This window comes from Myxine glutinosa, chromosome 8 (genome assembly GCF_964187855.1).
Source record: "Myxine glutinosa chromosome 8, kmMyxGlut1.1, whole genome shotgun sequence".
Lineage (NCBI taxonomy): Eukaryota > Metazoa > Chordata > Myxini > Myxiniformes > Myxinidae > Myxine > Myxine glutinosa.
Genome location: NC_136268.1, coordinates 96,727,900 through 96,743,264, shown reverse-complemented (window position 1 = coordinate 96,743,264; position 15,365 = coordinate 96,727,900). Strand labels below are relative to the sequence as shown.

Sequence of the window (15,365 nt, the reverse complement as noted above, 5' to 3'; positions counted from 1 at the left end):
CCTTCAAAATGTTCCAGAGCCTCCCATTGGCTGAGGCTTGTCACATCCTGGCAAGTTGTTCCCGCCTCCTCACTGGTCACGTGGGCCTTTGCTTCTGGCCACGCCTTCCTGCACATTAGTAATGGCTTCACCCAGCCACGAAGGCTTGACATCCTGCCTAACTCAACACATATTTGGTCTTTATTACTACACAATGGGAAAGGGCTAATCTTTACATTCAATAAGACATATCTAACTACTGCAGGCTATATGTTGTCGTGCAACAAACTAACTATAGGGGTTATGCCTTTATGGCACAACCGCTATATATATATATATATATATATATATATATATATATATATATATATATATATATATATATATATATATATGTATGTATATATATGTATATGTATGTATGTATGTATGTATGTATGTATGTGTATTGTCACGCGGAACCCTCGGTTAAGACCCGGAACCGCGGATGGACCAGAACGGATTTACTTGAGGCGACGCTCAAATACGGATTTTGCTTTTGTAGCGCGGGAAGGAGAAGGGAAGAGGAAGCTGTGGTAAAAGCGCGTACCTGTGGAAGGCGAATGAACTCAAACGGCACAAGATTTGCAGGGAATGGAAAATAATACAAGGGTTTATTTGCAAAGGTCGGGATAGGGAAAAGCACGCGCCGGTAATAAATATCCTAATCGGGACGTCCCCACACACAGATTTCGGATACGAGACGAGGGAATACGAATTACGAAAAGAACTGTTCGTTATGGTGTGTATGTGGTGTGCGGTCTTATCTGTGGTCGTCTTGTCCCCACTTGGCTCCAACCTCCGGCGTGGAGGTACCCTCCGTCCGCCTCGTACGCTTTGCTAGGCCCGAGCCAATGCCCTCCCCGTTCGCACACGAGGTCCCGCCCGTTCACAGCACCGAAAGCACCGAGAACCGCTCCAAGCACCACGCAGATGGTGAACCAACGACCACCAGGACCTCTCAAGACCAAGAAGGGAAGCGCAGAGAGCACAAGACAGCCAGAGAGGGACGTGCAGCACAAGAGGCAGCGAAGAACCCAAAAACTAGAGCTGCTGAAGATGTCGTGCATCCCCTTTTATCACCTTGCGTCCACTCTCCTCCAATGTTCCCTCTTGCTCGCGCCCTCTCATTGGCCGAGTCCCTCCCACCCGGTATTGCTCGCCCTGATTGGCTGGAGGTTCGCGCCCTCCATGCCAAACAATCACTCGTTCCCTGTAGCGTGGTGATAGCTCGTGTCACTCTATTTTGCTAGGCCTGCCGGAGGTGTAGCTGGCTGCCACCCATGCAGCGGTGCCCCGAACTGGCCTCTTGCCTGTTTTCTTCCGAAGTCCTTGTCAGGGAAGGGAATTTAATTAATGTGTGTGCTACAGGACCTGTCTAAGTGTCAACAGGGTATGCATTGCCATAAAGGACAAGGGTTTGATTACCAGGTGTGACACACAGGGGCTGTTATCATCATCCCTACACTATTTAACACTCGAACATCCTGGTATGTTCACAGGTATACTCTTACCCGCCAAACCAGACTACACATGGAACTTATTACAGGGCAGATTCCCTATCGTGACAGACGAAGCATGTTACCTATTCAGATCTACCTGACTCTAGATATTGCTTTACCCCACCGACATAACAGTATATATATATATATATATATATATATATATATATATATATATATATATATATATACACAGTGATCCCTCGTTTATCGCGGGGGTTACGTTCCAGAACCCCCCGCGTTAGACGAAAATCCGCGAAGTAGCGACCATATTTTTATTTTATTATTTATATATATATATATTTTAAAGCTTTATGACCCTCCCCACACTCTTATTAACCTTTCCCACACTCTTATTAACCTTTCCCACACTCTTATTAACCTTTCTCACACTCTTATTAACCTTTCCCGTACTCTTATAAACACTTCCTATACTCTTAAACACTTTTTACACTCTTAAACATACTTAATTTTAACAACATATAAAATTCTAATGGGTACTCACCATTGAAGATACTGTAGCGACCCATGGGTCCCCCAAGCAAGACCAGCATCAGAATCTCCTTGCTCCAGCCGGTGCCGTCACCGGCGGGGATCCCCGGCGTCAGAGTGGCTGGTCACGTGACCGCCAAAGCGTGCGGGTATAATCAGCTACACCTGTTGATCACGTGACCGCCGAAGCACGCCACGCTTGAGAGGCGTGGCTTTCGGTTTCGGTTTCTGGTTGTGCTTTATAATGCAGCCCGATAAATGGGCTTTTCAGTGTTCCCGAGTTGGTTTTGAGAATAAATATCTTCTCGGACGAGTTTGTGTCTTGCCCGTCATTTCGTCCGTATCAAGCAAGAGCCCCGGCTCTTCAATACTACAACTTGCGTGATGAAGATGATGATGAATTAGCTGTGCAGTACTGATGACGATGATGAATGTACTGCACAGCCAGAAAGAGCATTACAGTTACCCATTACGTGGGTAACTATCGCAAGTGGAAGCTGCCGCTTCTGCGTTTTCCATACGCACGACTCTTTGTCTCTTTGTCTACCCTTCTACTGTACACTATGTACAATATTTTATTTCTTGTAATATGTTTTAACCACTGTATTTTTCTTATTTTTTTACGTTTTTTTATTTTTTAGGCTAGAAAATGCTTATTTTACCACAAAAATATTTAAAATAATAGTATATAAAAATACATTTATACCGCAAAATCCCGCGATATAGCGAAAAATCCGCGATATAATTTTACATATACTAGCGAGAAAAACCCGCGATGTACCGAAGCCGTGAAAAGTAAACCGCGATATAGCGAGGGACGACTGTATATATATACGAGGTGTGTTCAAAAAGTATCCGACCTTTATTCATAAAAAATACTCGTATCCAGATACAACAAACTTACACTAATCTCCTTCAAAGTAGTCCCCTTGGGCTGCCACACACTTCTCCCAACGGTTCTGCCACTGTCGGAAGCAGCGCTGGAACGCCTCTTTTGGGATGGCGCGCAGCTGGTCCGTCGCATTCCGCATGATGTCTTCTCTGGACTGAAATCTGGTCCCTTTCAGGGGCATTTTCAACTTGGAGAAAAGCCAGAAGTCACACGGAGCTATGTCGGGAGAGTAGGGAGCCTGACGAAGCACAGGTGTGTTGTGTTTGGCCAAGAAACTCTGTATCAAATGTGAAGAATGGGCGGGTGCGTTATCGTGATGGAGCTGCCAATTGCCCGCTGCCCACAGGTCTGGTCGTTTGCGTCGCACAGCGTCACGAAGGCGACGCAGAACCTCTTGGTAATACTCCTTGGTGATGGTTGTGCCGTGTGGTGCGTACTCGTGATGAACCACGCCACTGGAGTCGAAGAAGACGGTCAGCATGACTTTGACATTGCTGCGGACCTGCCTTGCTTTTTTTGGCCTCGGGGATGTTGGATGCTTCCATTGTGATGACTGCAACTTGGTTTCTGGGTCGTACCCATAAACCCAGGACTCATCGCCAGTGATCACTGTGTTGAGGAAGCTGGGATCGCTGTTCACAGTCTCCAGCATGTCCTGTGCGATCTCCAAACGGAGTTGCTTCTGCTCAATCGTTAGCATCTTTGGTACGAACTTCGCTGAGATTCTCCTGAAGCCCAAATCCTCCTTCATAATGGAATGAACGGATCCAATGCTGACGCCCACCTCGTCTGCAAGTTCTCTGATCGTGATTCGACGATCCTGCATCACCAGGGTCCTCAATTGGTCAATGACGATCTCATTTCGGGATGTTGAGGGCCTACCCGAACGTGCTTCACTCTCCACTGATGTGCGGCCATCTTTGAAGCGGTTGTACCACTCCTTTATCTGTGTGGTGCTCATTGCTTCGTCCCCGAAGGCCTGTTGAATCTTGCGGATCGTTTCCACTTGGGAATCGCCAAGCTTTACACAAAATTTGATGCAGTAGCGTTGTTCAAGTTTTTCTGTCATTTTGTCAAAAACGAAAATCCGACGGCGCTCACTTACACTTCCTCACTCATCGGCGGTCTGCCGTCGAATGACAGCTTTTGCAGGTGGGAAAAAATTCACGCTTGCACATTAGGATCGCCTACATACGTGCACCAATCAACGCCTCCCTAGCTTCATTTGTTTACGCACGACAAATTAAGGTCGCATACTTTTTGAACACACCTCGTATATATATATATATATATATATATATGTGTGTATGTATGTGTGTATGTATGTATGTATATATATATATATATATGTATGTATGTATATATATATATATATATATATATATATATATGTATGTATGTATATATATATATATATATATATATATATATATATATATATATATATATATATATATATATATATATATATATATATATATATATATATATATATATATATATATATATTAGGGTGGGCTTCAAAAAAGCAAAATGCAGATTTTCTCCGGGACATGGTCTATGTTTGTTCCTTTTGGTGTCAAAGGAAACCACACCAAATTTGAATGGAATCCAATAATATTTAGGGGTGCCACATCAGTGATGAATTTTCCCCCATGCAAAAATAGGAATTTCCATTTTTTGGGCTGTATATACACAAAATAAATACATAATTATATATATACATTAAATATAATATTAAAAATAAATATATAGTAAATATACATTAAATAATAAATATACATAAATACACATTATACATTATATATATACAATATATTATACATACAGTTTTGAGACTTCCTTTGATCACTATCTGGGCAATTTTCATGCATGTTTTGTACAGGTTCCCGGGGTCAGGGGTACGCTTTTTTAGTGTGTAATATGTAGGCCTAACTTATTGACTGTGGCTCTTTTGTAGAGAGTGACCCTGTGGAGTAAGAATTAACAGGATTTTACCCACATTCTTGCTTATTTTGCAGATATGGCATGTGCTAGTACCAGTGTTTCATTGAAAACTCGGGCTCAGGATAATGTGTATCTCATTGGGTCCACTTCTGGAGATGCCATAAAAGGTGCCAAGCTCCCGACTGTGCATCAATCTCTTGTCCTGTTTTTCCATCACCTGAAGAAGGAGAATCGCACTGCCCGGGAGAGTGCAACCCTAACCATTGAAGAGGTTGTGAAGTTCTGGGAAAAAGCTCACCTACCTACAACGACGAAGCAGCACTGCATCCATCGTTTGGAGAGGCTATATGAAGAATGGAGGAGCCTCCAAAAAGGTGCAAAGCAGGGTGGTGCGACCCAAGAGAAAAAGGAAGCATCCTTCAAGGCCTCCTTGGAGAAGACGTTTGATCTTAGGCATGCAGATTCGGAGGCCATAATCACCAACCCCGAGGACAGGAAGTTTCTTCACGATCAATTCTCAGAGAGGAAGGCTTCAATGGGATCTGTAGACACTGTGTTGGAAGCAAAAACGTTCTTGTGTGTTTGAAAGATCAGCAGCCACGAGATGATTATCGTGAACTCCTAGAACTGACTGTCATCTACATGGGAGGAATCCCACCTCGTGGAATCCGGATCATGGCTCCAGGAGCAATGCACAGAGCCAGATGGATGGCAAAAGCACTATATTCACTACAGGTGGTCATGTTTCGGTCAGAGTTCCACTTGACACTTCGAGAGGCGAGAGAACTCCGAGCCTTCAACATTTTTGTCTGCCTTGTGTATGTACAGGCTTGGTTTCGGGCTCCACAAGCTATTGAGGCTCCCCTGAATGACATTAACCTCTTCAAGAAGTTGGAAAAGTTTGAACAAATCAATCAGAAGATGGCTCAGGCAGCCTTGAAGGCACTTGGCCGCCACACGTGGTACATGAGCCCAGTACTAGTGGCATTTGCATTCTTTGACACCAGAATTGACAAAGAAAGCAAGATCAATATGATTGAAGCATTGAAAAATGACGGTGAAAACCCCTCTCTAAAAGAGACCAGCTATCAAACGAGGAACCGCCCTGTCAATCGCTGGCCTCATAACAAAACACACCAAGCATTTCTTCAGCATCCTAGGGACCCCAACTGATTGGATGGATAAGGATCCTGGTTCATGGGAGCAAGAAACCAGCTTTCAGGAAGCAAAGAAAGCCGCCAGTGGCTTAGTCATGGTGAATGACAGGGCAGAAAAGGGTGTCGCATTGATACAAGACTACAATAAGCTCCTTACAAAGGATGAAGAGCAAAAGCAAGCTCTGCTCCAAGTTGTTGCTGCTCACAGGAAGATGTACCCCGATGCCAAGAAGGCAACAGTGGTGAAACAGGCCCAGAAATAGGAGTTACATTTCTCATTATATTTGGGTTGTTTAATATTACTAGGGCGTGCCCGTACGTGGGTGCAAAAAAATATGCGTGCAAACAACAACAACAAAAAAAAACTTTGAAACCACGTGGCAGTAACGACCACAGAACCCCCCCCCCCCCCCTCTATTTACATGAAATGGTTTGGTCCATTCGCAAAGCCAAAGCGAACGGCTTGCGAGTACGGTAGAACCCCCCCCCCCCCCTCTATTTACATGAAATGGTTTGGTCCATTCGCAAAGCCAAAGCGAACGGCTTGCGAGTACGGTGACCATACGTTGGGAACCACTTGTCCGATTAATTTCAAACCTTGAAAAGGCACATCCTCGGGTCCCCAGCAATATACCTGGCAAGTTTCAAGTATATCGGACCCGTGGTTGTCGAGAAACAGCGGTCACAGACAAACACACAGACACACACACATACAGAGATTACTGGAATTATAGATAGACTAGGGCGTGCCCGTACGTGGGTGCAAAAAAACATGCGTGCAAACAACAACAACAAAAAAAAACTTTGAAACCACGTGGCAGTAACGACCACAGAACCCCCCCCCCCCCTCTATTTACATGAAATGGTTTGGTCCATTCGCAAAGCCAAAGCGAACGGCTTGCGAGTACGGTAGAACCCCCCCCCCCCCCCCCTCTATTTACATGAAATGGTTTGGTCCATTCGCAAAGCCAAAGCGAACGGCTTGCGAGTACGGTGACCATACCTTGGGAACCACTTGTCCGATTAATTTCAAACCTTGAAAAGGCACATCCTCGGGTCCCCAGCAATATACCTGGCAAGTTTCAAGTATATCGGACCCGTGGTTGTCGAGAAACAGCGGTCACAGACAAACACACACACACACACACACACACACACACACACACACACACAGACACACACACATACACACAGAGATTACTGGATTTATAGATAGATGTGATATGGTGTCTCTTCATTTTATGAACTGAACATTTGGATTATCATTGAATTTGAGTTTTCATAGCAATATAGTGCTATTTGTGCAGCTATTGTAACTTGTGTTTGCTAGAATACAAAGAAAGTGAGTGGAGGGTGGATTTTCATAAAACAAACTTCTGGTTTTGCTTTCGATCCATATATAGAAAAGTTTTGTAGACACCTTTAGTTTGAAGGCTGATGTGGCACCCCTAAATAAAATCAGATTGCTTTCATATTTGGTGTCTTTTCATTTTGGAACAAAAGGAACAACATAAAGCCATGTCCCAGTAAATATTTTAAAAAAATTATTTTGAGCACCACCCTAATATATATATATATATATATATATATATATATATATATATATATATATATATATATATATATATATATATATATATATATATATATATATATATATATATATATATATATATATATATATATATATATATGTGTGTGTGTGTGTATGTATGTATGTTCATATACAAATACTCATGCATAATTTAAAGCATGTGCACTTTTTGCATAGTAAGCCCTTTATGCCAGCATTTTCCACACACCCCTCATGACCCCCTGACATCTCCTCATGCCCCCTTCAGGGCATGCCCTCCATCCCCTCAGTTTAAGAACCACTGGTGCAGTATTTGGTGTGAAAATGTAGTTTCCTCTAAATATTCTGTTCACCGACGATGATGACCTTTAATGGGGAATGCTCTCTTGGATAACACTTGCTCTTCCATGAGCCTTGTTCTTGTGGAGATATGACCTAACAAAGATCTCACGGTCCTGCTAAAGTGGAAAACTTTATTGGCCTATATGTTGATAAGTGCTTCACCGAGGAGGGCTAAACTAGAGCTACAGCATATACAAAAAGCTCCTCATAGTGAACAGCCATACCCTATATCAAAGGAATCTGAGACATTGATGTCAGATGGTTTATTGCTTTGACATGAAATTTGCCATTTCTTTTAACCTCCATTTTCAACAGTCTGTGGTTTTGTAGCGACATTTAACTTAAAAAAACAAAAACATCATTGAGTATCCTGTGCCGGGAAACCAAACCACGCAGCCTATATGTACACATTGTGAGCCCCTGCACGCATAAGAACTTGGCTCCCGCCCCGACCGCCTTCCGCCCCAGTGCCATGAGCCTTCGCTTGGTCAAATTGTGCGTGTGTGTTTGTCGTCCTGTTGGCCAGTAGACAGGGTTACCGTAAGGAATTCCATGGACCTTTTGGACAGGCAGCATTGTCTGAACGCCCTGGCATCCCTCCGCCACGCCAAGTGGTTTCAGGTTTGCTACCATTTCCTGTTTTATTGTTGTTGTAGCCTTATGAGTTATGACCTTGTCCCACTACTCCACAGCATGCCGTGTGGCTACCCCACCGGCACATAAATGTTAAACCTCGAAGGTGTCATGAGGCTACAAAAGCAATTGCAGCAAAATGTTAACTTGCAGTTTCATGCTGCTGCTTGTCTTAGTCCTTTGTGTTGTTTTTTTTTTTTTTCATTTAAATTATGCCCAGTACATAGACCTTAAGTGGATTTCCATTGCCCTGTAGAAGTGGTCTCTGATTTGGAGCAAATAGCAAACCTTTTGGACTTTATCTTATGTTGCACTGTGCTCGTAAAGAACTATTGCTTTATACTAACATTTATTTGCCCAACTTTTTCTTTTTGTGGTTGGGTGGAACAGTGTATGACTGTCACCACTTAAATATACTTGCATATGATGCTGATACTTTGATGCACGTTGTGTGATGGAACAGAGATTGCTAAATGAATTGTGATTCTTGTTTTGTGTTCTGGTCCCCTCAGGCTCGGGCAACCCCGCTCAAATCTTGTGTCATTATCATCCGGATTCTGCGTGACATTTGCAGGCGTGTGGACGCCTGGAAGCCACTAAGTAGCTGGGTGAGAAGCTTGTGATTTTTTTCAATAATAATAATTATTATTATTATTATCATGATCTTTTGGTCATAAGTCTTATTGTTTTGAGGAAACAGCATTTAAAGAGGAAAACTTTTGTAAGCACTATCATCTTGGAGGTGGGTCCAAGTTAACACGATAAACACGTGCCAAGTTTGAACAAATACGGACCATGCGCGTTCAAGTAATGGTTGGGGACACATTTTGCTAACAAAATGGCCGCCAGTCAGACATATTGGCTCTGATCTCAAAAAGAAATGACGAGCATATGTAAGCCATCATTCATAACCTGTTTGCAAAGTTTGAACAAGATCGGTAAATGCATGTCTGAGAAATGTTTGAGGACGTGTTCAATATCGGTTTTTTTTTTTACAACTAAAATAGCCACCAGTCGGCCATCTTTGATCGCATCATGAAACAAAGTGGTGTGCATATGTATACCGTTATGTATTGTCTTTGTGCCAAGTATGAACACAATCGGTCTATAAATCTCAGAGATATGGTTGCGGACGGACGGACGAGACCCAATCCACAAGCCCCCGTTTTGGACAAAGTCCAATGGGGGCTAATAAAGGGAGTGGGATACAAGAGGTGGAGAGAGAGAGAGAGAGAGAGAGAGAAGGAGAAGGAGAAGGAGAAGGAGAAGGAGAAGGAGAAGGAGAAGGAAGCCCAACAATAGTATAGAACAGGGACATCTTGAGATCTGTGGAAGAGAGAAGGCTGGGGCAGGGTACACAGGATGACAAACAAGATGGACTCTACAGGGGATTTCACCAAAGAAAATAGGGCATTTGAAGGAGGTGGGTTCGGGGTGGATTAACGGGGGTAGAAAAGATCAAGGTTTTGGATGGGGCGAGATGGCAGTGAACAGCTGTTTTTAAGACCTGGAGGGAGGAGTAGGATTGAAGAGAGTGAGGGAGTTTGTTCCAGAGGCAGGAGAAAAGAGGAATGAAAGAGTGAAGGTGAGCAGAGAGTCTTGATTTTGGCAGTTTCACCAGAAGAGGGTTGCTGGCAGATCCTGTGCATCCTGCAGGAAAATTTGGGGGACAGAGCGCAGACAGAGCAGTGGGAGCAAGGCCGGAGAGTCGGTAGAAGACAGAAAGACCACCAACCTGACTGTGGTTAAAGAGAGAAAGGCCCTCAGAGTTAGCTTCATCACGGGAGATTCCAATGATTACCTTCGCAAAAGCGGAAGGTTATGTTTTGATCGCTGTGTATTTATTTGTATGTCTGTGTGTGTGTGTGTGTGTATGTTATTCGCATAACTCAAAAAGTATTCAACCGAATTGCATGAAATTTGGTGGGATGATTGGTTATTATACGGGACACATTTGATTAGATTTTGGGAGCAATCGGGTCAAAGGTCAAGGTCAAGGTCACGAAAAGGTCAAAATCGTATTTTTACCATAGCGCGGTCAATTTTTATCCAATTGGCATGCAACTAATGCCAAAATGTTCAGAATTCAATGCCCGATCTTGTTTGTCATAACTCGGTCAATTCTTATCCGATTTGCATGAAATCAGCACCAAACTGTTCACTGTTCTGTTCCCTACACTCCCATGCCAAGTACAGAACAGTAGCTGCGGCGAAGGTATGCGCTCTACCGAGTGCCCGTTCTAGTTCTGAATGCTTTGGTTTCAACTGCGTGAAGCCGAGCTAGCTGTGAGGCAGGAGCACCAGCCCAGAGGGGAGAGCAGTATTCCATTGAGGTGCGGATGAAAGCTTTGTATGTGGTGAGGATCTCAGAAGTGCCCAGAAAGGACTATGCACGACGGATGATGCGCAGACGGAGACAGGCTTTGGAGGCCAGCTTGGAAATGTGGTTTCCCAGGAAAGATCACGGCAGATAGTGAGACCCAACAGCTTGAGCGACAGAACTTCTTCGAGAGGATTGTTGAGAAAGTAGATAGGAGGGTTTTCCAGACTGTCTTTTTGGAGAGACATAGTGAGACTGTGAGATTTGTGAGCATTGAAAGACATCTTCCACTTGTTTGAGCAGTTTGTAACTTTATCCAAGTCTGCAGAGAGTGAAGAGGCATGTCGAGAGTAAAGTGGCCTAGTCTGAATCGAAATTTATCATCAGAATTATCAAGCCATTTGAGAAGAGGAATAATTTAATGTCAGAAGCGATGATGGATTCCATGACATCGCTGATGATTGGGAGCAGGCTGATTTGTAGTTGAGAGGATCAGTTTTTGCACCTTTTTTGTCTAAAGCGGTAATGTTGTTTGCTTTCCAAGCAGATTTCGAACAAAAGGGAGTGTGAATAGTACAGAGAGATGGTGTGATAGAGCAACAGAGCTGGACTTTAGTTCCCATGGGCTGATTCCGTCTGGTCCAGTTGCAGAAGCAGAGTCGTGCTTTGACAGACACTTCTCCATCTTGTCGGGAGAGAAGGACACAGAGTCCAGGAGCAGCTGTGTACGACTGGGTAAGGTGGGTACAGAGAGCGATGGGTTTAGGACACAATATTTTGAAGCAAACACAGAGTTGAGGCATTCAGCTTTTTCACGTGCAGTGTCAGCTGTGTGGCCGTTTGAGGAAAGGGAGGTAATGGAGGGGAACAAACACCAGAAACAGATTTGACCAGATGCCACCAGGATTTGGAAGAGGGAGACATGGTTTTTTTTTAAGGTTTTTTTTTGTATACAAGATCGAGGCTCGTGAAAGAGCGAAAAAGTTCTGTTTGAGAGTTCTGTCGAGATTAGAGAGATATTGTTTCCTGGCCCTCCTGAGGATAGACACACACTTATGCCGAGCTTAGTGGAAGGAACTTAGATTGCCTTCAGTTGTATTTTCCTGCCAGGAGGTGAAGGCAAGTTGTTTCAGAGCAACTGCCTCACCACAAGATTCCGTGTACCATGGATGGGAGGAAGGGTATGACAACAGAAGACAAGATGGGATAAAACAGTGCTTGAGAGAGAGCAGTTTTCTTTGAAAGAATTCCCAGGATGTGTTAATGTCAGAGGCAGTAGAGATGGGAGACCAGTCCAGATGATTGATGGCTGCTTGAAGACCGTGCCAGTCGGCCTGAGTGAAATGCCTGACCCTTTGGCGCTGAAGTGGCTCTCTGATAATGGCCAGAGAGATGTCCCCTTTAATAAGCATATGATCAGATGAACCGATTGGAGCAGAAGAAGAACAGCAGACATTTGCAGGGAAGTTAATCTTTTGCAGGAAAGAGATATGTTTCTCACATTGTTTTCTGTCCTCTTTTGTTGCCAGCGCATTCCTTTAGTGGTTTTAGGTTGTTTTTTTTTGGATGCACAGTCGAGGTCCCTGGAAGTGATGGTAGATCACTTACTTCTTTGGCGTTTACCCTCTGTCACCTTGCTCTTCAATGAGCCTTGATTTTTGTATACATAAAAATAGCTGCAAATTTATTTTCTGACTATATGTGAACATCTTTGCCTTTTTAAGTCTTGACTTTGAGTGTACATACAAAGTAAAAGGTTGAGCATAACTGCAATTCTTGGAGACGCACAACCTATCCTTTCTGAATCTGATATTGGAAATGGCTGAAAAACCAGGTAGCTAAACTGGAGGCATTATTAAGTTAACTTAAGAAGTTCCTGCTTTAGCAACGCTGGGTAGGAGGGGAAATTGAGGCCTCTAGAAATAGCAAGGAAAACCAGAGAAGCTTCACCATTCTGGATGCACTGGCATGCCAGGAGATTGATGAATGAGGGATAGGAAAAGAGTGCAAGAATAAGGAAATACTGTAGAACCCCGACATTCGCAAGGGATATGTTCCTGAAAATGCTGTGAATGTCGAGTCCACAAAAATATGTAAAACAGGGCATTGTTTCAATGGGAAAGGGGGATAGGTTCCATGTGGTCCGTGATTCATAAGGGAAAATAAAAAAATCCTGTAAAAAATTGCGAATATTCAACGCACAGGGCTGGTCAGAGCAGGTCAGAAAAATCCCGAATACGCCCGCTAAAAACCGCGAATATGCAAAAAAACCAAGATTACACGAAAAAACTGCAAATGCACGAAGCACAGGGCCACGAATATAGAAGCAGGTCACACTTTATGAACCGCGTATATGCGGGGTCCGCGAATGTTGAATCCGCGATTGTTGGGGTTTTATTGTGCATGTTTTTTGGTTGTTTTATTTGTGTAAATCGATAAGGCTTGTCTAAAAATTATGTGCATCATCAGTTTTATTTGTAAGTTGGAGATAATATCCACTGGAGATAAATTTCAGACAAGTGTGAATGATTTCTTTTTAAAAATTTGCTCTATCGTTTTAATATATTTGCTAACAAACAAATTGTACCTCGTTTTTCTTTGCAGATATTTTACTGGTGTACTTTCTTCTTTGCATGATTCGACAATAAAGGTTAATTGTCGTTGTGTTTTTCTTTGCAGGCACTGGAACTGATTTGCGAAAAAGTTATTGGCACCTGTAATAGGGCGCTCTGTGCGGGAGAGGCTCTGCGTCGAGTTCTTGAGTTCTTTGCATCTGGTGTTATTATGATTGGTATGTCTTGTTGTGAATTGGGGAATTTGAGGAAAAGATGAGGTTATGAGTTGTCAACATACACTATCGTACCAAGATTCATGGGACATCCCTTTCCAGTTGTGAGAATTGCTCAAGCAGGCATCTGATTTGCATAACAATCGTTATTGTCAACAGAGATTATATAAACAAAAAGGGATAGTCCGATCACTCAGTTAAAGAACATCTTCAAAAGGAAGGATTTAAAAAAAAAAAACCCACCTTTAGAGGCCATTTTTCCCCACAAAGCGGGGGTTGGCCTTTTTCGGGCACCGTGGTTGTTGTTGTTTTTTTGGTCCCCTTTTTGAAGCAATGTTTTACGGCCGGATGCCCTTCCTGCCGCCAACCCTTTTTGTCGCCTTTTACGACAAGCAGGGAATTACCAGTGAACTGGTACTCAATTAGCCGACCTCAGAAGGATGACAGGCTGAGTCAACCCCCCTGGCGTTAATTCAGCGATCGACCGGGATTCGAACCCAGGATCCTAGGATCCTTCAAAAGGAAGGATTAACGGTGTTAAAAGAAGGAATAACTAGAACGGCACTCGGTTGAGTGCAAACCTCCGCCAAGCTGAACAGTTTACGTTTTGTATCCCACTGATAGGCCGGATCTGGATTCGGACCTGAACCAAAATCTAATCGGCTTGTTCTTGTCACCTAACCAACTCGTCCACCAAGTTTATTCATAACTCGTCCATAACCTAACAGAAATAGCTTAGTGGAAGGTCATAACTCGTCCATAACTTCGTCATAACTCGTCCATAACTTCGTCATAACTCGTCCATAACTTAACAGAGATAACAGAAATATCATCTTAGATATCGCTTTTTGCCCGATCTCTCAATGGTGAAGAATCACTTAACCAAGTTTAATTTGTAAAGTTTTAAATTCCTCTAGATGTTTGTGTTGTAAAGTATTTAGACCTTGTGAAACTTTGTCTGTCATGAGACAGGTAGGACTTTTGTTGTTGACTGTGAATGTTTGCTGGGATGTAAATCAAAGTACATTATTTATCTTCTTACTTGTGGAGATTGTGGATTGCAATATATCGGTAAAACTTCTCAATGTTTACATCAGCGTTTGAATGGACATAGGTAGGTCTAGTGTATCGTCTGGTATTAAGACATATTTATATAATAATTTCAATGAGGTTGGGCATGATTTTAGTCGTGGTTCTATTCAAGTTATAGATCCAGTAAATGTTGATGATTTTGATAATATAGAGGAGTGTTATGTTGAGCTTGGGTGCAAAGAAGACTTTTGGATTCGGACCCTATGTGTGATCTATACTTTGGGCCTTAATGATAGGGTACAAAATAATGGGTCAGTTTATCTAGGTAATGTTTCCGGTAATGAGTATTTTGCTAATCCAATCAGGAGACCCAGAGGTCATGGGCGTCGTATTTGGGGTCATACAGCTCCAAAAATGGAAATTTCAGAGATAATTGATAAACTTTGTTTTGATAGTTTTTGATAGTTTAGTTTTGATAGTTTTGATAGATTGATAGTTTTTATGAAGGAAAGGTTTTTCATGATTTTTATGTTCTGAGGTCATGTTCCAAACAAGTGTAGTGTTGGCTAATATTCTCCGGAGTTTATATGACGTGTTCATTTTTGATTGAAGCTTTTTGTAGCAGGATTCACGAGTTCTTAATTTGTGATTTTTCTAGCGAACAAGTAG

General features: G+C 42.8%; 1 protein-coding gene across 11 annotated transcripts in view; it reads left to right on the top strand.

Annotated features, from left to right (window-relative positions):
• The window catches only part of LOC137432741 (spermatid perinuclear RNA-binding protein-like), a 130,579-nt gene that overhangs the window by 67,079 nt on the left and 48,135 nt on the right, over positions 1–15,365 (top strand). For 7 of the 11 annotated variants that reach the window (XM_078783555.1, XM_068124894.2, XM_078783560.1 and 4 more), the window contains 3 exons: positions 8,453–8,544; positions 9,069–9,164; positions 13,556–13,667. In XM_078783555.1, coding sequence (XP_078639681.1) covers positions 8,453–8,544; positions 9,069–9,164; positions 13,556–13,667 — 300 coding nt within the window. Of the gene's footprint in view, positions 1–8,449; positions 8,545–9,068; positions 9,165–13,555; positions 13,668–15,365 lie in introns of all 11 variants that reach the window. The other 4 variants (XM_068124896.2, XM_068124897.2, XM_068124895.2 and 1 more) reach the window with 1 other exon arrangement.